Raw genomic sequence first — 23431 nt, 5'->3', positions numbered from 1 at the left:
TGACATGCACACGGACAATTATGCAAATAACGCGATGGCGTCATTTAGAGACTTCTAGCGACTTTTAGGACAGCCAATAGCTACTTTCCTTACTGAGGAGTTGACAACACTGCTTCCGTGCAAGCCCGGGCTCCGAGAACTTCACCACACCTACCCCTCTCTGCGTTCTGCACAATGTCTGAGTAACATTGATGTTTCACTCTGGTCACACATAATGAAATAGCCTACGATTTTAGAGATATGTAATTATATCCAGACAATTTCGAAAAAGTCAATTATTTCTTTAATTGTAGTAAATAATAATGTACTTCTAATGTATTTCTATTCACAGCCATTTTTCCAAACTATTTTACTCAACTCCTACTATTTGTTGAATGCAGCCCTAACATGTGAGCATGCAGGATTTGATATTAGGGCTCTTTTTTAAATTTTCTTAGTAGTACAGGATTAGATAGGATGGTTTAGTTTCTCTTAATGTTTGGTTCTTTATTCATTATTCTCTGAACTGTGATTGACTACACAATCCAGTACAGTAGGTAGCGGCATGCCCCTATAACGTATGTTTGCGGAACGCCGTAATATTATAGAAGAAGAAGAAGAAGAAGAAGGCTGTGAGCCTGCGCATTGTCGCAAATGCGGTTTGGCGTTGTGACTCCATTTATGCGGTATTTCGTGTTGTTTCCAAGCGGGAAACAGTAGTCAGGTCAGTAAGATTAATACAGTGGTCGGTTAGACAGCAGTCTCTCCGATTATAAACTTCGCTGGTAGGGGATCTACTAAAAGAGGAATATGCCCCGAGAAATCATAACACTTCAACTTGGCCAATGTGGAAACCAAAGTACGGTGAAGTCTTTCCCTTGCTACAAATTATTAGCTAGCTAGCACATATACCTAACGCTAACCAACAGCTACGCTAGTAGTAAAATAACAACTACTGGACATGCATGGGTTTAGTGTTGTAAATAAATGCATATTATTTCCTCTCTATTGCAGTTGGTTTTGAGTTTTGGAAACAACTCTGTGCAGAGCATGGCATCAGTCCGGAGGGGATTGTGGAGGAGTTCGCCACAGAGGGCACTGACAGGAAGGATGTCTTCTTCTATCAGGTACAGAACATCATTAGCTGGCTAGATCAGTGGGTCAGGTTCCTATCCCGGATATAGACCCATGGGGAGAGAGTGCATCTAGGCATCGCATCTTATCACCTTGTTGTATTCTTCTCAACTGTATTGGAGAAGTTCGAAGGTCCTTCCCCTCAAACCGTTTTCTCCAATGTGTTTTGAGAAGGAAACAAGGAGCAAGGATGTGAGGAATCAAGAAAATATTAGCTGAGAAAGGGCGATAGACTAGAGGGAATCCTCTCCTCTCTGTCTATTGGTCCTGATGTGGGCTAGGCAGGTTGCCAGATTTGGCTTCGAACTAAAGTACAGTACATGACAGTTATCCACTGACTATACAGACAGGGCAAGTTAATAAAGGTAAAAAATAATACAATTATTTTTTTAAAGACAGATCTTCCAATGGTGGTGGAGTGGCAATCTTTAGTGCTCTGTTGTCTCCACCAAGTCTGTCCCCAAACAATTTGATTTGCTGTTTTTTAGCGTTAAACTTTCAAATAGCTCTTTGTTGACTGTTGCTGGGTGTTATCGTCCTCCATCAGCACCGGCCTTTACCCTACCTGCCTGACGCTCTCTCCTGGCCTCTTACACTATAAGTCTGAATTTGTCCTGCTAGGTGACCTAAACTGGGCCATGCTTAAACCACCTGACCAAGTCCTAAAGCAATCTGACTCCCTAAATCTTTCTCAGATTATTACCAATCTCACAAGGTATGACTCCAAACACCCAGAAAAGGCTACTCTCCTTGATGTTATCCTCACAAATAATCCTGATAGGTATCATTCTGATGTTTTCTGTAATGACCTTAGTGATCACTGTTTTACAGCCTGTGTTTGTAATGGCTGCTCAGTGAAACGACCTGTCCTGATTTCTCATAGACGCTTGCTAAAAAACTTTTAATGAGCAAGCCTTCCTTCATGACCTGGCCTCTGTAAATTGGTATAGAATCCGCTAGATCCCCTCTGTCGAAGATGCTTGGACCTTCTTTTTTGATATTTTCAGTGGTATTGTTAACAAACATTCACCTATAAAGAAAATTAGAATTAGAAACCAGTTCAGCCCTTGGTTTGACCGTGATATTGTAGAGTTACTCCACCTTAAGAATTCCATTTGGCGAAAGCCTCGGCATACTCATACTCAGGCTGACTGGCTCTTGTTCAGGCAAATGAGAAATAAGTGCACTCGGGCTATCCGGAAGGCCAAAGTGAGTTACTTTAAGCAGATGTTCTCTCTTTTTGGGTCTAACCCCAATAACTTCTGGAAAATGGTTAAAGACCAGGAGAATAAACCCTCCTCCTCACAGCTGCCCATGTCCCTTAATGTTGATGTGGTTGTTACTGACAAGGAGCACACGGCTAAGCTCTTTAATCACTTCATTAAGTCAGGATTCCTATTTGACTCAGTCATGCCTCTTTGCCCGTTGAACATTTCCTCATTTCCAAACACTTCTAATGTGACTAGCCCCGATGCTCCTCCCTATTTTTCCCCCTGCAGGCGGTCACTGAGTCCGAGGTGCTAAAGGAGCTCCTAAAACTTGACCCCCAAAACACATCTGGGTCAGATGGTTAAGACCCTTTCTTCACCAAGCCTATATCTGACATTTGTAACGTGTCTCTCCTCTCTGGGGAGGTTCCCATTGCTTGGAAGGCAGCCACGGTGGGTCCTTTATTTAAAGGGGGAGATCAAGCTGATCCTAACTGTTATAGGCACATTTCTATTTTGCCCTGTTTATCAAAAGTGTTGGAAAAACTTGTCAATAATCAACTAACTGGTTTTCTTGATCAAATCAAAGTTTATTTGCCACGTGCGCCAAATACAACAGGTAGACCTTACAGTGAAATACTTACTTACAGGCTCTAACCAATAGTGCGGGGAAAAAAAGGTTGTGTGTGTGTGTGTGTGTGTGTGTGTGTGTGTGTGTGTGTGTGTGTGTGTGTGTGTGTGTGTGTGTGTGTGTGTGTGTGTGTAGGTAAGTAAGTAAATAAATAAAACAGTAAAAAGACATTTGAAAAAAGAGTAGCAAAGCTATATACAGACACCTGTTAGTCAGGCTTATTGAGGTAGTATGTACATGTAGGTATCGTTAAAATGACTATGCATATATGATGAACAGAGAGTAGCAGAAGCGTAAAAAGAGGGGTTGGCGGGTGGTGGGACACAATGCAGATAGCCCGGTTAGCCAATGTGTGGGAGCACTGGTTGGTCGGGCCAATTAGGTAGTATGTACATGAATGTATAATTAAAGTGACTGTGCATATAAGATAAACAGAGAGTAGCATCAGCGTAAGAGAGGTGTTGGGGGGGGGGGGGGCACAATGCAAATAGTCCGGGTAACAATTTGGTTACCTGTTCAGGGGTCTTATGGCTTGGGGGTAAAAGGTATTGAGAAGCCTTTTTGTCCTAGACTTGACACTCCGGTACCGCTTGCCATGCGGCAGTAGAGAGAACAGTCTATGACTGGGGTGGCTGGGGTCTTTGACAATTTTTAGGGCCTTCCTCTGACACCGCCTGGTGTAGAGGTCCTGGATGGCAGGCAGCTTTGCCCCAGTGATGTACTGGGTCGTACGCACTACCCTCTGAAGTGCCATGCGGTCGGAGGCCGATCAATTGCCGTACCAGGCAGTGATGCATCCGGTCAGGATGCTCTCGATGTTGCAGCTGTAGAACCTTTTGAGGATCTCAGGACCCATGCCAAATCTTTTTAGTTTCCTGGGGGGGAATAGGCTTTGTCGTGCCCTCTTCACGACTGTCTTGGTGTGTTTGAACCAATCTAGTTAGTTGTTGATGTGGACACCAAGGAATTTGAAACTCAACCTGCTCCACTACAGCCCCGTCGATGAGAATGGGGACGTGCTCGGTGCTCCTTTTCCTCTCCTTAGTCTTGGTTAAGTTGAGGGATAGGTTGTTATTCTGGCACCACCTGGCCAGGTCTCTGACCTCCTCCCTATAGGCGGTCTCATCGGTGATCAGGCCTACCACTGTTGTGTTGTCTGAAAACTTAATGATGGTGTTGGAGTCGTGCCTGGCCATGCAGTCATGGGTGAACAGGGAGTACAGGAGGGGACTGAGCACGCACCCCTGGGGAGCTCCAGTGTTGAGGATCAGTGTGGCAGATGTGTTGCTACCTACCCTCACCACCTGGGGGCGGCCTGTCAGGAAGTCCAGGATCCAGTTGCAGAGGGAAGTGTTTAGTCCCAGGTTCCTTAGCTTGGTGATGAGCTTTAAGGGTACTATGGTGTTGAACGCTGAGCTGTAGTCAATGAACAGCATTCTCACATAGGTGTTCCTTTTGTCCAGGTGGGAAAGGGCAGTGTGGAGTGCAATAGACATTGCATCATCTGTGGATCTGTTTGGGCGGTATGCAAATGGGAGATGGTCTAGGGTTTCTGGGATAATGGATCCTGTTTGCTTATTTCCTTATACAGCTGAATGAGTGCGGTCTTAGTGCCAGAATCTGTCTGTGGTGGTAAATGACAGCCACGAAAAGTATAGCTGAGAACTCTCTAGGCAAGTAGTGTGGCCTGCAATTTATCATAATATGCTCTACTTCAGGCGAGCAAAATCTAGATACTTCCTTAGATTTCGTGCATCAGCTGTTGTTTACAAATATGCAAACCCCCCCCCGTCTTACTGGATTGTGCTGTTCTATCCTGCCGGTGTAGCGTGTATCCCGCTAGCTGAATATCCATGTCGTCATTCAGCCACGATTCTGTGAAGCATAGGATATTACAGTTTTTGATGTCCCTTTGGTAGGATGTTCGTGATCGTACCTTGTCTAGTTTATTGTCCAATGATTGCATGTTGGCGAGTAATATTGACGGTAACGGCAGCTTTCCTAGTTGTCTTCTGCGGGTCCGGACGAGGCATCCGGCTCTTCGTCCTCTGCGTCACTTCCTTTTGCGAATAATTGGGATGTCTGCCAAGTGGGGTGTTTGAAGAATATCGTGTGAGTCCTGCTTGTTGTTGTTGTTGAAGAAATCTTTGTCTAATCCGAGGTGAGTGATCGCTGTCCTGATATCCAGAAGCTCTTTTCTTCCGTAAGATACGGTTGCAGAAACAATATGTACAAAATAATTTTCAAATATCGCGAAAAAAACACATAATATCACAATTGGTTAGGAGACCGTAAAACGGCGTCCATCTCCTCCAGCGCCATTTTGTCTATAGTATTCTCTCTGGTATGCAATCTGGCTTCCGCTCAGGTTATGGATGTCACTACAACCTTAAAGGCCCTCTGATGTCACCATTGCCCTTGATTCTAAGCAATGTTGTGCTGCTATTTTTATTGACTTGGCCAAAGCTTTTGATATGGTAGACCATTCCATTCTTGTAGGCCAGCTAAGGAGTGTTGGTGTCTCTGAGGGGTCTTTGTCCTGGTTTGCTAACTACCTGTCTCAAAGAATGCAGTGTTTAAAGTCAGAACATCTGTTGTCTCAGCCACTTCCTGTCATTAAGGGAGTACCCCAAAGGTCAATCCTAGGCCCCACGCTCTTTTCAATTTACATCATCAACATAGCTCAGGCAGAAGGAAGCTCTCTAATCCATTTATATGCAGATAATAGTCTTATATGCAGATGATAGTCTCAGTTGGCCCCTCCCTGGATTTTGTGTTAAACGCTCTACATCAAAGCTTTCTCTGCCCGTAACCTTGTTATGAACACCTCCAAAACGAAGGTCATGCGGTTTGGTAAGAAGAATGCCCCTTTCCCCACAGGTGTGATTACTACCTCTGAGGGTTTAGAGCTTGAGGTAGTCACCTCATACAAGTACTTGGCAGTAAGGCTAGATGGTACACTGTCCTTCTCTCAGCACATATCAAAGCTGCAGGCTAAGGTTAAATCTAGACTTGGTTTCCTCTATCGTAATCGCTCCTCTTTCACCACAGCTGCCAAACTAACCCTGATTCAGATGGCCATCCTACCCATGCTAGATTACAGAGATGTAATTTATAGATGTTCTTTACCATTCCGCCATCAGATTTGCCACCAATGCTCCTTATAGGACACATCACTGCACTTTATACTCCTCTATAAACGGGTCATCTCTGTATACCTATCGCAAGACCCACTGGTTGATGCTTATTCTACTGCAGCTGCCATTCTTCACATACAACACCCAAGCACACACATCCCTGGGTTGCTCCTCTTTTCAGTTCGCTGCAGATGGCGACTGGAACGACCTGCAACAAACACTCAAACTGGACAGTTTTATCTCTTCATTCAAAGACTCAATCATGGACACTCTCTTACTGACAGTTGTGGCTGCTTCGCATGATGTATTGTTGTCTCTACCTTCTTGTACTTTGTGCGGTTGTCTGTGCCCAATAATGTTGGTACCATGTTTTGTGCTGCTACCATGTTTGGCTGCTGCCATGTTGTGTTGCTGCCATGCTATGTTGTTGTCATGTGTTGCTGCCATGCTATGTTGTTGTCATGTGTTGCTGCCATGCTCTGTTGTTGTCTAGGTCTTTCTTTACGTGTCTCTTGTCGTGATGTGTGTTTTGTCCTATGTTTTTATTTTATATATCTTTTTTTTTTAAGTCCTCGTCCCCGCAGGATGCCTTTTGGTAGGCCTTCATTGTAAATAAAGATGTGTTCTTAACTTGCCTAGTTAAATCAAATCAAAAATGCGGTGCAGCAGCTGCTGTATTGATGGCAAACTAAATAGACATGAAACATGCATCACAGACTGTACCATTATTCCCCACTAGATGGAGCAGTCTAATAATTTATGGCAGCCAGCATTCACCATCTTTCTGCAATCAAATCACATTTTATTGGTCACATACACATATTTAGCGGGTGCAGCGAGATGTTTGTGTTCCTAGCTCCAACACAAAGGTAAAATAATGGAATTAAGAATTATATAAATATTAGATTGAGCAATGTCGGAGTGGCATTGACTAAAATACAGTAGAATAAAGTATATACATATGAGATGAGTAAACATTATTAAAGTGGCCAGTCATTCCATGTCTATGTATATAGGGCAGCAGCCTCTAAGGTGCAGGGTTGTGTAATCAGGTGGAAGCCGGCTAGGGATGGCTATTTAACAGCCTGACGGCCTTAAGATAGATGTTTGTCAGTATCTCGGTCCCAGCTTTGATGCACCTGTACTGACCTCGCCTTCTGGATGATAGCCGGGTGAACAGGCCGTGGCTTGGGTGGTTGATGTCCTTGATGCTCTTTTTGGCCTTCCTGTGACATCAGATCCTGTAGGTAGTCACCAGACTACAATTATTATTGTGTATGCTTTGCTTTCTGTGCATCAAGTAAGTAAGGAGTAAGCCTTACCTCTCTCTATATGATCCACAGGCAGACGATGAACATTACATCCCTCGTGCTGTTTTGTTGGATCTGGAGCCCAGAGTGATCCACTCTATCCTCAACTCCCCCTACGCCAACCTGTACAACCCAGAGAACATCTACCTGTCGGAGCACGGAGGAGGTGCAGGGAACAACTGGGCCAGCGGCTTCTCACAGGTGACTATGTGGACCATGTTGTTGGTTGTAGCTGGGCCAGAGGCTAAAGGACAGGGTCCATGTAGAGAACAAAGCTTTAGCCTTGAGGCGAATAATGCATATTTAGTAGAAGTTTGGCTATGTTATTATTCTACTGTTTTTGTAACTACATTCACCCAAATAACAATCTGGAATAATGCATGTCTTGTCGTTTGCAGGGTGAGAAAATCCATGAGGAGATCTTTGATATCATAGACAGAGAGGCGGACGGCAGCGACAGTTTGGAGGCAAGCCCACTCTTTCTCAGTCTCTGATTGGTCCACAGAACGTATGGGGTGAATGCTAAGGAGTCAGCAGGCCTGAGTTTGGAAGCATACACACACTGCACTGACTGCATATCTTGCCTCACGTGAGGTTAACTTTGGAGGGAGAACCTGAAAATGGGAGGGGACTATCCAGAGTGAAACACATCCTGATTCTCTCCATATGTAACTGACTGACGTGTGAAAGGAATATAGGTTTTTCAGTTCTTTTTTTTCTCTTTCCCTTCAGTTGTGCTGTGGTGGAAAGCATGCTTTCTTTGGCGACTTATAATGGCTAACCTTAATAGAGAGTACACATAAAATGGGAGCCCACACATGTCATCTTAAAACTAGTAAATGCTCTGTTATTTCAAGCTTTTAAAAAAAAAAAACATTCCTGAACTGCAAGCTGTAAGGTTGCCTCCCTTAAAACAACATGACTTTCCCCATAAGTCTGTGTAATTTCTGCTGCCCCTACTCTTTATGACCCAACATTATTATTTAGTGTGTGTGGACATGCATTTGAGGGGGTGTGTGTGTGTGAGAGAGAGATAGGGCGTGGCATGCCGTGTTGGGTGGTAATAGCTGGACTGGAGTAGAAGGCAGGTATTACATGGCTGTCTAGGTGAAGGAGAGAGCCTATTTGTGGGCTTGGCCTGCCCTCCCATCTCCAGGCTGGGTGGAGAGTGGGAGGCATAAACACAGGTCGTATATACTGGCACAGTACAATAAATACTACTACTTAACCTGATAGATGTAATCTAAAATGTAGATTTCTGCCTAAATAGACATACTCAAAAGTAATTATTTATCATGAGAGGGCCATAAACAACAAGTAATGCTGCATATTCCAAGAAAGAAAATCTCAGCTTTCTGGTATAAATAGTTATATGTTTCTGAAGTGTAGTCACTTTTGAGGTAACAAGCTCAAGTACATAGTAAAAATATGATGAAAATATGAAATATACCCTGAGTATACCAAACATTAGGAACCTTCCTAATATTGAGTTGCCCTCAGAACAGCTTCGATTCGTCAGGGCATGGACTCTACAAGATATTGGAAGCGTTCCACAGGGATGCTGGATGTCCTTTGGGTGCTGGACCATTCTTGATCTACACGGGAAACTGTTGAGCGTGAAAACCCAGCAGTGTTCTTGACACAAGCCAGGGTGCCTGGCACCTAAAACCATTGGGGCGGCAGGGTAGCCTAGTGGTTAGAGTGTTGGACTAGTAACCGGAAGGTTGCAAGTTCAAACCCCCGAGCTGACAAGGTACAAATCTGTCGTTCTGCCCCTGAACAGGCAGTTAACCCACTGTTCCTAGGCCGTCATTGAAAATAAGAATTTGTTCTTAACTGACTTGCCTAGTTAAATAAAGGTAAAATAAAATAAAATACCCTTTTCAAAGGCACTTACATGTTTTGTCTTTCCCATTCACCCTCTGAATGGCACATACACAATCTATGTCTTAAGGCTTAAAAATCCTTCTTTAACCTGTCTCCTCCCCTTCATCCACACTGATTGAAGTGGATTTAACAAGTGACATCAATAATGGATCATAGCTTTCACCTGGTCAGTCTATGTTATGGAAAGAGCAGGTGTTCTTCATGTTTTGGACACTTGGTGTATGTGATGGAGTTCCTATTCAACAAAAGTTGATGAATCGGGCTCGAAATGACTGACATGCTTTATAAATATAGTAACCAATAGTAATAGTAATCAAAGTAATCATAGTAATCATATTAATCAAAGTATCAAATTATAAATCAAATTATAAATCGACTAACTAGGATTTTACTTTCCTTATAACTGTAAAATAGATTTGATAATATTGAGTAATAGTACAACATTACTAACAACATGGTTATTATTGAACTAGACAGATCGTCTAGTTCTATAGAACTAGACAGATAATATTCTGCCCTGCGTCCTCTGAGCAACGCACAGACGCCACTCAAATGACTGCCGACTCCATTACACCTTCATCAGCAGTGGGCACTAACTGATTTAGTTCGCCTGTGCCCAAGAGAAAGTGGTTTGTTTCTACCAAGAGAAAGTGGTTTGTTTCTACCAAGAGAAAGTGGTTTGTTTCTACCAAGAGAAAGTGGTTTGTTTCTACCAAGAGAAAGTGGTTTCAATTCTACAAAATGCTTTTGTATTGTATTTTCATGTCGGGAGTTTTAAATCCCTGTGTGACCATCACAACGAGATGAAACCCACATCAATTGAAGCGTATGGGTATCAGCTGTCAGGAAATATGTGAGGGGTAGTGACGCACTGAGCCAGAGGAAATTACTCATTTGTCTGGATAGGCCCAAACATTGGAGACGTTTTTAATCTTTCACCCAGAGCAGTGGAATTAAAGAATTAAGATGGTTCTGTTTCTCTGTTGCAGGGTTTTGTCCTTTGTCACTCCATCGCTGGGGGAACTGGGTCCGGGCTGGGATCCTACCTGCTGGAGAGGCTCAATGACAGGTCTACACACACACACACACACACACACACACACACACACACACACACACACACACACACACACAGGGAGGCTGAATTTCCACATCGAGATGAGGTGGTCTCTCCTTCTGTTTGACTGCTGTAAAGTTAGTAGGTTTATAATTTATGGAGTAGAAACACTCTCCTAATTGTAACCATAATTGTCCCAGCCTCCATTGGAGAGATAATATTCTCTCCCTGGGGGCACCTTTTAGTTTTCCACTGTTGGATGTTTTTCTGTGATCTGGTGTGTGCTACTTTTCTATTTTCTTCCTGTGTGTGTTGGCCAGGTACCCTAAGAAGCTGGTGCAGACCTACTCTGTGTTTCCTAACCAGGATGAGATGAGCGACGTGGTGGTGCAGCCCTACAACTCACTGCTCACACTCAAGAGGCTCACCCAGAACGCAGACTGTGTGGTGAGCAAGAAATACACACACACACACACACACACCCTCTCTCATCTGTGCTTTTTGCCTTCAGCTGGCTACCGTTGGGGGAATAGACAAAAGGTTCTTTCCTGGAATCAAATCCATGCACATAAACTCTGATGTTGAATGGTATTTTTTTCGAGAACGTCCCCTTGTGCTGTTTAAAATGTGATTTAAAAAAAATTTATAAAAAAAAAACAGGTTCCAGTTCCACACTGTCTTGTTGTTCTGTTTCTTCATCCCCCTAAACACCACAGGATGGGGACGGACAAGCCTTATCCCCCCCCCCCCCCCCCCCCACTCTCAACATGCTCCGTGTGGTGTCAAAAGCCATAACTGTCACTCTGCCTCAGGCAATCTCCACGGCCAAGTCTTCGAGAGAGGGAGGAAGTTGAACTAGGAGCCACAGTGCCTGTATATCATGAATCATTTTTTATGACCATCGCTGCCCCTGGCTGCTGGTGTGTGACTGGTAATGAGGCAGTGTTGGTGGACATTTACATCTCTGGATGATTACATCTTTGCTGCCTGGGATTGATGATTGTATTAGTTCCCGAGATGCTCTGACGGCCTAATGTTTCTCCTCTCCAATATCTACTTACTCCTGCAGGAGTTTACGTAAAGGCCTCTACACAGGCTTATTGGGTTAGCCCCTACAGCTAATAGAATCTACGTGGAGAAGAATTTGTTCCCCTGTTAGTGACGCACAGTGTGTGCCTCAATGCTTCAGTCTTCACACAGCAGCACACTGTCTACTCTGCTTTACCCATCAAGACTGACGGGAGGATTGGATCAAAGCCCACTGTTAACTAGTCTCTACCACACAGCATCTCTCTCTTGCATCTCTTTCCCCTAATTCTAAGGTCAAACCTCCCCTTTGCTGTCTTTCTGTGGATATGTCAATCTTCTGACCTCCCGTCTACACATCCCTCTCATTCTGTTTCTCTTTTTGACTTGTGTGTGTCAGGTGGTACTGGACAACACTGCTCTGAACCGCATCGCCACCGACAGGCTGCACATCCAGAACCCCTCCTTCTCCCAGATCAACCAGCTGGTGAGTGATTGACACCTGCCACTCAGGTACAAGCTCCACCTCCTTCCCTAATGGTGTTCTCAATATCCAGGTTCTAGATCACCAGACTCTTGAGAGGAGAAAGTGTTTCTATACAGAGGCCTCTTGATAGCCTGGTCCCAGATCTGTTTGTGCTGTCTTGCCAAGTCGGTAATACGGCACAAACTGAACTGGGACCAGGCTACTGTTTATAGCCTACTGACCGTGACCCAGAAATTATTAGGCAAGTACAGAGAGAGTGTATGGGTGAAGTAAACCTCACACTGTTAGCCAGAATGTCCTGAGGTTTGAACAAACTAGTTAGACTCGTTGCTCCTCACACTTTAACTGTCAAACTGGATCTCACACTCCCTAGCAATTATTGTTGAATGAACACCCAGTGGTTGTCAAAAAAACAACTTGTGGTCAAATATGTGGTTTGTTATATCCCTAGGGCTGTGGCGGTCATGGGATTTTGATGACTAATTGGCCACACAAATTAACGCGGGGGGCACCATAATAACTGGTCAAATGTTTTATAAAAAATAAAAAAAAATGTTCCTCTGTGGTCCTGACTGCATGTGCTGCCAAAGAAATAGAACGATCGTCCCCATTCAAGTCAATGGTGGCATAATGGGTGGACTGGCGGCTATTGCGAGTGTACCCATAGGAACAAAGGAGGAAGTAAAAGAAGGAATTAAAAGCAGGAAGTGTACCTGTCAAAATGGGCTGTGATTTGTTGATTCAACCCAACTGACGTTACAAAACATACATTCCATTGTATGAGCCACATCAGTTGAAATCATTTGAAGGAACATGGAAATGATTGTATCACAATACCAGGCAGCCGTTGCGAGTGTACCCATGAGTTTACCAGTCAAATTGCCAGGGTCAGAGGTGCCAAGTCTGTTTGATTCATTATATTTCTATGTGTGCCGCTGCAGGGAGGGGGACCCTGTCTAGGCAACTCCTTGCTTGTTTCAGCAAGGAATAGCAGTTTCATCACGTTGTTAAGATTCCATGTTACTGCAGAAACAGACTCAATCTCACGATTGCCTGGCAATTCTGTCTTCAGTCAGCTGTTCATTCCACCCCCAAATAATATTTAAACGGTTATGCCGGTTATTTATTTTCATGACAGTCTTCATCCATAACCGTTGTTCATACAGTAATTGTGACAGCCCTATATACCCCTCTCTAGGCTAACCTTCTAACCATACAATCTCATATAGCTTGTCTTCTTTTTAAACATTAAATACTGTAAAAACACTAGCAAATCAGCCCCAAGTGATATTAATTTTGGAAATCTGTTCCAAAGTATTCTCACGCATAATAGAGACATACTATATATGTGCTTGTATACAAATGTAAATAAGGTTTGAAACTATTATATTTTAGTCAAATATTATATCTATTTGGGCTTCTTGCAGTCAATATGCAGTCTACAAATGATTTGTAATTATTTTCCGTCTCCCTTACCATCCACTCATGAAAAAATTGTCCCACGGCTGAATCTAGGTGATGATCCCTGTCATATAGGCTGCATTTCTTATGACCACTCCTGGTGATTGACAAGATTACGGAAATAAAAACAGCAACGAGTAATTATGACGACTAAAGGTTCTTTCTCTCCACAGGTTTCCACCATCATGTCAGCCAGCACAACCACCCTGCGTTACCCTGGATACATGAACAACGACCTGATTGGTCTGATCGCCTCTCTCATCCCCACGCCCCGCCTTCACTTCCTGATGACTGGCTACACACCGCTCACCACTGACCAATCGGTAAGTAGTTCTCAGTGACCGCGTAGTACGTCTTGGCGCTTTCAAGACAGCTGGGAACTCTGAAAAAATCCTGAAGTCAGTGATCTTCAGGTCAGAAAGTTGAAGCTCTTTAAAGATGCCAGAGTTTCTGACTTGGAATTGCGAGGTGGGTGACCGTTCAAAGTTGGCGCTCATTCTTTTTCCTGAGTTACCAGTTTTTTTTTACACTGAAGTCTTTGTCAAACGTATTTTTTATTATTATTCTTCTGCATGCTACTCCTGTCAGAGGAACGCCCTAAAAACAGTCAGACTCCAGCCACCCTAGTTGTAGACTGTTCTCTCTGCTACCACACGGCAAGTGGTACCGGTGCGCCAAGTCTAGGTCCAAGAGGCTTCTAAACAGCTTCTACCCCCAAGCCATAAGACTCCTGAACATCTAATCAAATGGCTACCCAGACTATTTGCATTGCCCCCCCACCCCCCTCTTTTATGCTACTGCTACTCTGTTATTATCTATACATAGCCACTTTAATAACTCTACATGTACATATTACCTCGACTAACCGGTGCCACAGCACATTGACTCTATACCGGTACCCCCTGTATATAGCCTCGCTATTGTTATTTTACTGCTGCTCTTTAATTATTTGTTTTATTTCTTACACAAAAAAAAGTATTTTTCTTTAACTCCATTGTTGGTTAAACGCTTGTAAGTAAGCATTTCACTGTTGTATTCGGCGCATATGACAAATGCAATTTGATGTGATTTGAACAGTAACTATTGAACCATTCAAGCTAGAGACACCAAACCAACTTTCACATGTTCAGGGTATCCTAACTTATCATTTAGCTACTTGTTTAACTATAACCTGTCCCCAACATTACTACTGTGGACACTACCACTACTATAACGTATTTCAAAACCATACATACTCCAAAACAAGCTAGCAAACACACCACATTTTCTTCAGGAAATGTACTTTTCCGATTTCACTGTTAGCCTAAAGAGTTGGTTATTAGAACTACAGCTAGCTATTAGTAGGTCTAGATACAAACCTGTTGTACGTAGTTCAACTACCATCAAACTACTTTTAAAGAGCTGTCGTCTCTAGATGCACCATCATATTTCTTTCCCCAAGTAATAGCCTAGAACTTTCTAATCGTTACATCATCATTCAACTAAAATCCAACTTAATTTTCACTGAATGTTTTACAAAAGTAAATTGTACATCTATTTATCTGAAACCCGGTTGCTTTGCTTTCCTAAAAGAGTGTTGTCCACATGCGCCTGCTGTTTGTTCCCATATTCTGACAGAACCATTTTGTCTTGTCTGTTTCTTTTTAGTTTCACACTCAACAACTGTAGTTTAGACATTTTTGTGATCGAACTGCCCTACAATCCCAAGTAATAGACTACCATGTCAACTATATCAAAGTAATCAGACCCATTATTTTACTGCATTTAACTTTGACTATATGTAACTGCTTTGCTTTAAATAGTCAAGTTAACCTTTTTTAAACTACTACCCCTACCACAAAAATACGTTTTAAAGAGTTAAAGCCAGTCCCACCAATTGTACTAGTTTAGTTTTAATCTCTGTTCTTGAAAACACCGATCTTGACTGAGTTATCCAAGTATCTGCCGATTCATCTTCTTTTGAAAACATTTTGGTGAACAAAGTGTTCCTGTCATATATGATTACGCGTGTTTATACATGCCCTCTCCTTTGTTCCTCTCCCAGGTGGCCAGTGTGAGGAAGACCACCGTGCTGGATGTGATGCGGAGGCTGCTGCAGCCCAAGAATGTCATGGTGTCCACGGGCAGGGACAGACAGACCAACCACTGCTACATTGCCATCCTCAACATCATCCAGGGAGAGGTGGACCCCACCCAGGTGTGTGCGTGTGTATATTTTGAATGAGAATGTGTGCTAGCTCAGTGTTTTTTAATTTAAAAAAAATAATACATACATGCATATATATACAGTGCCTTGCGAAAGTATTCGGCCCTCTTGAACTTTGCGACCTTTTGCCACATTTCAGGCTTCAAACATAAAGATATAAAACTGTATTTTTTTGTGAAGAATCAACAACAAGTGGGACACAATCATGAAGTGGAACGACATTTATTGGATATTTCAAACTTTTTTAACAAATCAAAAACTGAAAAATTGGGCGTGCAAAATTATTCAGCCCCCTTAAGTTAATACTTTGTAGCGCCACATTTTGCTGCGATTACAGCTGTAAGTCGCTTGGGGTATGTCTCTATCAGTTTTGCACATCGAGAGACTGAAATTTATTCCCATTTCTCCTTGCAAAACAGCTCGAGCTCAGTGAGGTTGGATGGAGAGCATTTGTGAACAGCAGTTTTCAGTTCTTTCCACAGATTCTCGATTGGATTCAGGTCTGGACTTTGACTTGGCCATTCTAACACCTGGATATGTTTATTTTTGAACCATTCCATTGTAGATTTTGCTTTATGTTTTGGATCATTGTTGGAAGACAAATCTCCGTCCCAGTCTCAGGTCTTTTGCAGACTCCATCAGGTTTTCTTCCAGAATGGTCCTGTATTTGGCTCCATCCATCTTCCCATCAATTTGAACCATCTTCCCTGTCCCTGTTGAAGAAAAGCAGGCCCAAACCATGATGCTGCCACCACCATGTTTGACAGTGGGATGGTGTGTTCAGCTGTGTTGCTTTTACGCCAAACATAACGTTTTGCATTGTTGCCAAAAAGTTAAATTTTGGTTTCATCTGACCAGAGCACCTTCTTCCACATGTTTGGTGTGTCTCCCAGGTGGCTTGTGTCAAACTTTCAACAACACTTTTTATGCATATCTTTAAGAAATGGCTTTCTTCTTGCCACTCTTCCATAAAGGCCAGATTTGTGCAATATACGACTGATTGTTGTCCTATGGACAGAGTCTCCCACCTCAGCTGTAGATCTCTGCAGTTCATCCAGAGTGATCATGGGCGTCTTGGCTGAATCCTCACTGAACTTCTGGAGAGAGTTTGCTGCACTGAAAGTAAAGGGGCTGAATAATTTTGCACGCCCAATTTTTCAGTTTTTGATTTGTTAAAAAAGTTTGAAATATCCAATAAATGTCGTTCCACTTCATGATTGTGTCCCACTTGTTGTTGATTCTTCACAAAAAAATACAGTTTTATATATTTATGTTTGAAGCCTGAAATGTGGCAAAAGGTCGCAAAGTTCAAGGGGGCCGAATACTTTCGCAAGGCACTGTATATGTGTGTTATCAAAGAGAAGTCCTTAACTATGGACATTAAAAAATAAAGTTCTGTATTAGTTCATGAGCTGACTCCTCTGCTTATTCTGGATGTTAAGAAGGAGATGGCTGAAGACCAAGTGGATATTGTAATGGCCTTGTGGTGCTGTGTGTTAAACATATTGGTCCAAATGTTTTAGCAATATCAATACTTTCCATAAGTTGATACAATCCTGTTTGGGTGAGTGCAGGTCCACAAGAGCCTGCAGAGAATCCGGGAGCGTAAGCTGGCCAGTTTCATCCCCTGGGGTCCAGCCAGCATCCAGGTGGCTTTGTCCAGGAAGTCCCCGTACCTACCTTCCGCCCACCGCGTCAGCGGCCTGATGATGGCCAATCACACCAGCATCTCCTGTGTAAGTTCCGCCCCTCATTCTCATTACAGGTTCTAAAGGTTGGCCACTTGGGAGTAGGTTGGCCACTTGGGAGTAGGTTGGCCACTTGGGAGTAGGTTGGCCACTTGGGAGTAGGTTGGCCACTTGGGAGTAGGGTGGCCACTTGGGAGTAGGTTGGCCACTTGGGAGTAGGTTGGCTACTTGGGAGTAGGTTGGCTACTTGGGAGTAGGTTGGCCACTTGGGAGTAGGTTGGCTACTTGGGAGTAGGTTGGCTACTTGGGAGTAGGTTGGCCACTTGGGAGTAGGTTGGCTACTTGGGAGTAGGTTGGCTACTTGGGAGTAGGTTGGCTACTTGGGAGTAGGTTGGCCACTTGGGAGTAGGTTGGCCACTTGGGAGTAGGTTGGCCACTTGGGAGTAGGTTGGCCACTTGGGAGTAGGTTGGCTACTTGGGAGTAGGTTGGCTACTTGGAGTAGGTTGGCTACTTGGGAGTAGGTTGGCCACTTGGGAGTAGGTTGGCTACTTGGGAGTAGGTTGGCTACTTGGGAGTAGGTTGGCCACTTGGGAGTAGGTTGGCCACTTGGGAGTAGGTTGGCCACTTGGGAGTAGGTTGGCCACTTGGGAGTAGGTTGGCCACTTGGGAGTAGGTTGGCCACTTGGGAGTAGGTTGGCCACTTGGGAGTAGGTTGGCCACTTGGGAGTAGGTTGGCCACTTGGGAGTAGGTTGGCCACTTGGGAGTAGGTTGGCCACTTGGGAGTAGGTTGGCCACTTGGGAGTAGGTTGGCCACTTGGGAGTAGGTTGGCCACTTGGGAGTAGGTTGGCTACTTGGGAGTAGGTTGGCTACTTGGGAGTAGGTTGGCTACTTGGGAGTAGGTTGGCTACTTGGAGTAGGGTGGCTACTTGGAGTAGGGTGGCTACTTGGAGTAGGGTGGCTACTTGGAGTAGGGTGGCTACTTGGGAGTAGGTTGGCTACTTGGGAGTAGGTTGGCTACTTGGGAGTAGGTTGGCCACTTGGGAGTAGGTTGGCTACTTGGGAGTAGGTTGGCTACTTGGGAGTAGGTTGGCCACTTGGGAGTAGGTTGGCCACTTGGGAGTAGGTTGGCTACTTGGGAGTAGGTTGGCTACTTGGGAGTAGGTTGGCTACTTGGGAGTAGGTTGGCTACTTGGGAGTAGGTTGGCTACTTGGGAGTAGGTTACCTTGTGCAAAAATATTTTAAAAGGTGACAAAACTATAATCCTTAGCTAACATTTCGATGGCAAAACACTTCATGGGTTGGTAATAAATGTCAAGAGTAATTTTTTGTATCCTCAAACCCACAGTCAGTGACTGAGGGAATGGGCAGAAAGTGACTAATACGAGGTATAGGAAATGTAATTATGTAATGTATTCACTGCTACAAGTTCACTGGATGCCCTTTCTCTTCTCTTCCTCCGTTGCAGCTGTTCGAGCGGACTTGCAAGCAGTACGACAAACTGCGAAAGCGCGAGGCCTTCCTGGAGCAGTTCCGCAAGGAGGACATCTTCAAGGAAAACTTTGACGAGCTGGACAACTCCCGCGAGGTGGTGCAGCAGCTCATCGACGAGTACAGTGCTGCCACACGGCCCGACTACATCTCCTGGGGAACTCAGGAGCAGTGAGGACAGATGGGATATACACCCCTGTCACATGACATGGGTCTGGTCCACCTCTACAGCCCAACCAGGGAAAGATAGGGCTGAGCTAGTTGCCTCCTGTGCCATCCCTATGGAGAAAAGTGTTAAAGTTCATCCCTACTGCTTTTCTTCCCTCTTCTGTCCTTAAGCTCTGTTTGGGAGTTAAACCAGCGCTTCAATCTGTGTGCCTGTATCCAATCCCCACTGATGGTTATGAATAGTAGTGAATGACTAGTCTTCTCTGTCTCTCATGCAGGATTCCAAAACGACCCCTACCACTAGACACTTCATGGATAGTAGATCTGAAAGGATCAAATGGGTATCAGCTCCATCTTGTTCTCTGACAGGTGGAATGTATGATATTGTGCCCAGTGGGTTGGGGTTAGAGGTTGATTTGGAATTTTACGTCACTCTTTCTCTCTCCTCTCTTCCTGTTCTTGTTGCCATCAGCAGAACTCGTAGCCTCGTTTGGCACTATTTTTATACTGTATAGTACTACTCTGCTTTTTGTGCTGTTCCTTTTTCAGTCACACCGACTAACATACCAGCCGGAGAAACACTCCAACGTCCTGGGGACAGAATAACATGCCTGGTGTGACTTTGTCTTCGTACATTTCTGAGAAGTTTGTGTTATGACACCAGAGCCCATGATAATCATAGGCCTGAGATCAGTTGCTGCTGTCCAGTATGTACTTAACCAAAACATCTGTTTCGTAAGTATGGCAATGGTCATTGTTATAAAATTGTATCTATTACATTGTTATTGCAGAGGACAGCCTACTTCTCTACTCTGGTGCCGGAGTGTAAATCCATACTTTCTCTTACTCTCTGTGCATCAAGAAGCTTGTTAAATCGCATCGCATCTACAGTTTTCCTTTTTTTTGTAGCCATCCAAATGTATATACTTTTCATGTTGAGCTTTGTTGTAAAATTATTTAAAATAAAAATTCTATGAGAATATTCTTCATTGCCATTGGTGGATTTAAGTGTGAGTTGTATACTGCTGTTCATTATAAATAATTGTAATACTTTTAGGATATATTTGTTCATTACTGCATCATGAAGTACAATCACTGACATGCAGTCCTTAGAAGTTAGTCTTTGAAGTGGGCATTTTCAGAATACTAAACTTTTCAAGGGTCCACAAAATAATGCTAGACAAAGCTTTACAACTCACCTGGAGTGTCTGTGTACTAATACCCCCCCCCCCCCCCCCCCCAATCAAATTATACTACGCTACTTCAGGCCTCATTACCAGAAAGAAATGCAGGCTCACTCAGCGATGCCCGCTCGGTCAAGCAGGTCAAGTCCATTGTGTCAACCTAAGATGCTGACTATTCAGAAGGAGAGATTTTAGAAACCTGTCTGGTTGCTGGCACCAAAATCCATCCCCTCTGCCAGGCAGCTCCGGTTGAGAACCTAACTATGGACTGTAAACTAGGGCATCAATGAGAGTGGCTTTGTTTTTCAGGGATACTGAGCCTTAAAACAATAACAAACAGTATGGTACAATGGTGCTGCTTTTTAATTAATTACATAGTCTTTATAGTTTACTTATTGCACATCCAAGTTAGTTAAAAAAAACAAAACAATAGTGCAATTGACTATACACACATTACATACAGAAGGTACCATGCGGTGTACAAACGAGCTTTAAACAAAGCCAGCTTTAGGTTGGACTCTGTCTTCCTTTTCATAGTTACACAGAGGGAGGGATCTCTGTGAGCGTAGCTGCCTGCAGCTGCAGTATAAAAAGCGACGGCTTGACTGGACAGTGACTGCCTGCATATCATATGGGCAGGAGGCAGGGCTGGCTGTGCCATGGTGGGTCCTTCCACCTGAGGAAGACCTCCAAGTCTGGCTGCCAGGTATGAGGGGCAGGCGGGTTAGGGAAAATGAAAGCTCACCACAGCCAGGGTTCCTAATAGACTTCTGCATTACAACATAACTAAAACTTATATGGGTCTAGATGACGTTGGGGTGTAACATTTGAGGTGCAACTATCTAACGTCTGGGTATATTCTCTGGAGAAAGCTTACAGCAGATCTTGTCTTTGGTCCATGCTCAAAACACAACTTTTTGGTTACTTTAATGAACTTGGACAAAGTCTACTAGCCAAGTAGTGAACACAGAAGGGCAATGTGCTGTGGGTTTGTGGCAATAAGGTAGCTTAGGGCTTTATTCAATCTGTCGCTGAAGCGCTACAGATGGTACGATAGAAAAGTCATTTCCAATTGAGTAGACTCATGCAGCGTTTACCGTGAATGCAGTCTCCGCTAATGCGGGAACGTTGCCTTTAAATTTCAATCACATGGCTGATCAGTACAGCGACCTAATGGATCGAGATGAGACGTTAATGGGATCATTTCAAAGCCATACTAAAAAAAACAAAAAACACAAAAACAGCTAGGTCCTCATTTAAGACATACAAAATGGATGAAATAAAAAGACTACACCAAACAATGTGTCACAAAGTGTGTACATAAATAATACTAAGAACGCATCAATAGTCAGGACAGCATTGGTTCTGTGTGTCGGCACAGCAGAGAAAAGACAGGGGTCTGCATTGTGGTTGTGATGGTCCATGTTACTGGCTGGGGGTTAGGTTAGTACATCAATTCTTCAGAGTGCGGACTTAAAACAGCTATCTAATTTCCATCCACCCCGAATATGTTCCCCACTGAAACAGAGACTAGGAAATAACAGTTCCACCCTTAAATTGTAGCTATAGGCCTAGATATAAGATCAAAATTGGATCACTTAACTATTAAAAATGAACAGACAAGACATTTAAAATGCTCCTATCAAGTGTTAGCCATAGTTTCATGTTGGGGTGATAGCTCTGGCAAGCAGCAAGTTGACAAGGGGGGGGGTCAGAGTGTTTGGTAGAACCAACAGACAAGTCATAGCCCAAGATCCTATAGTTTCTGTTACACAGCATTAGGCTGGGTCCTTTATAACATCTCGTCCAATCAAAGTGTCCCATCCAGTAGTCTCGTCCAATCAAAGTGTCCCATCCAGTAGTCTCTCCCACCCAGCAGACAGTACCAGCAGGAGCAGTTCTGTCCATGACAGCCAGAGTGACTTACTGAGCTCCATCATCTGGTTCAAGTTCCAGTTCACATGGCTTGCTACATCGACAGTTCTAGGTAACGCAAGCCTGGCTGGGGTCTTTATGAAAACAGACCCTTTCAGAGTGTGTGTGTGCGAGAGAGAGAGAGAGAGAGAGGAGGTGAAAGTGTGGGTGTGAGTCAGTCAGTCTGATTCCACCCCCCCCCTTTCTATTGCATGAGGGATATTCTAGGAAAGGGCGATAATCTTCTAGGAAAGGCAGAGCACGACATGTAGAACAACATAGCAGAGGCACGTTCACAGCGCTCCCTCAAGCAGTTTGTTCTCTGCTCTGCTCCGTGTCTCTAGGTGAGCGGTGTAACTGGTTGGGGAACTGTAGATGAACTCTTGTGTCTAGGCAACAGTGTGTCTCCCTGAAGTATGGCCTTGTGAGTTCTAGGAGATAAGGAGCCACAGCTTCGGGTCCCGTGCCTCACGTTGTCGGGGTGCCGGATCTCCCATGTGAGAACAGAGGTTGTGTGGCAGGATGGGGGAGGTGGTGACACCTCATCAGCACCCACATTGGTTTCTGTGGGTTTCTAGCCTCACTTACAAAACAGGCTCCTCCCCTTCTCGCTCCTTCAGTTGGAACTCTCAGCAAGGTTTATTGTCACGGATGAGGAGTAAAAACAGCCCTCTCTTTGTTTTGGCTGTGGTGCTGTTCCCAGTGGAGGAGGTGGAGGAAGCAGGCGCAGGGTCCGCTAGGCTGGGGCTGGGCTCCGAGGAGGCTGCGTGTGAGCTGAGGACAGGGGGAAGGGGCGCTCTTCACACGGGGTGCGAGGGCAGCTCCAGCAGGGTGGGGGTGGGTGTCGGGGGGAGGTGGTGGAAGCCCACCTCGATGGCAGTGCCCTCTGTGATGCTCACCACGTCGTCGCCCCTCCCACGCTGGCGACGGATGGCACTGAAATAGGCATTCATCAGCTGCATGATCTCAGTCAGCTGTGAGAGAGAGAGCGAGAGAGAGAGAGAGAGAGAGAGAGAGAGAACAGAGGCAGGGGGGAAGAGAGAGAGAACAGAGAAAGAACGAAAAAGTGAGAGAGAACAGAAGGGGAGAGAGAGAGAGAGAGAGAGAACAGAGAATCAGACTGGTGACAGTGTGAGGAGTGGCTTTCTCAATGTCTGTGTCTGGCACCATCACGGGAGGGAGGGGAGAGATGATGTCATCCAGCTGCTGCTGGAACAGACACAATCCTCCAGGGATGGTCAGAGCGTGATGTGCCTTGGCACATTCTGCAGCAGCACCAGCACTCACACCACTGGACTGAACTTCAGTAAGACACAACCCTAACAACAACAAAGGCAGATGGGTATTGCATTTCAACATATTATGTCTGTGTTTCAGCTGGGTTTTATATCTGTCCTTAAGGTCACAGCAAAATATTGCATTAGCTCATGATCGTATGTTGTTGTGTTGGCCACCAAGTCCT

General features: G+C 44.4%; 2 protein-coding genes across 3 annotated transcripts in view; one reads left to right on the top strand and one right to left on the bottom strand.

Moving 5' to 3' along the window:
• The first annotated feature begins 75 nt into the window (after positions 1–75).
• On the top strand, positions 76–19866 carry LOC110538214 (tubulin gamma-1 chain). The gene is made up of 11 exons (XM_090193284.1): positions 76–838; positions 994–1106; positions 7433–7600; positions 7798–7866; positions 10276–10355; positions 10664–10790; positions 11770–11856; positions 13491–13640; positions 15362–15514; positions 17098–17259; positions 18681–19866. The coding sequence occupies exons 1-11, from the start codon at positions 790–792 to the stop codon at positions 18876–18878; spliced, it is 1356 nt and encodes a 451-aa protein (XP_090049410.1). The 5' UTR covers positions 76–789; the 3' UTR covers positions 18879–19866.
• Positions 19867–20400: 534 nt separating this feature from the next.
• LOC110538213 (unconventional myosin-X) overlaps positions 20401–23431 on the bottom strand; it is a 58354-nt gene continuing 55323 nt past the window's right edge. For both annotated transcript variants that reach the window (XM_036938269.2, XM_036938268.2), the window contains exon 13: positions 20401–22943. In XM_036938269.2, coding sequence (XP_036794164.2) covers positions 22770–22943 — 174 coding nt within the window. In that variant the 3' untranslated portion in view covers positions 20401–22769. The remainder of the gene's footprint in view (positions 22944–23431) is intronic.

Source organism: Oncorhynchus mykiss, chromosome 12, assembly GCF_057628025.1.
Source record: "Oncorhynchus mykiss isolate SJ-2025 chromosome 12, ASM5762802v1, whole genome shotgun sequence".
NCBI lineage: Eukaryota > Metazoa > Chordata > Actinopteri > Salmoniformes > Salmonidae > Oncorhynchus > Oncorhynchus mykiss.
The sequence above is the reverse complement of the archived record's forward strand: the minus strand, read 5'-3'. Positions and strand labels throughout refer to the sequence as shown.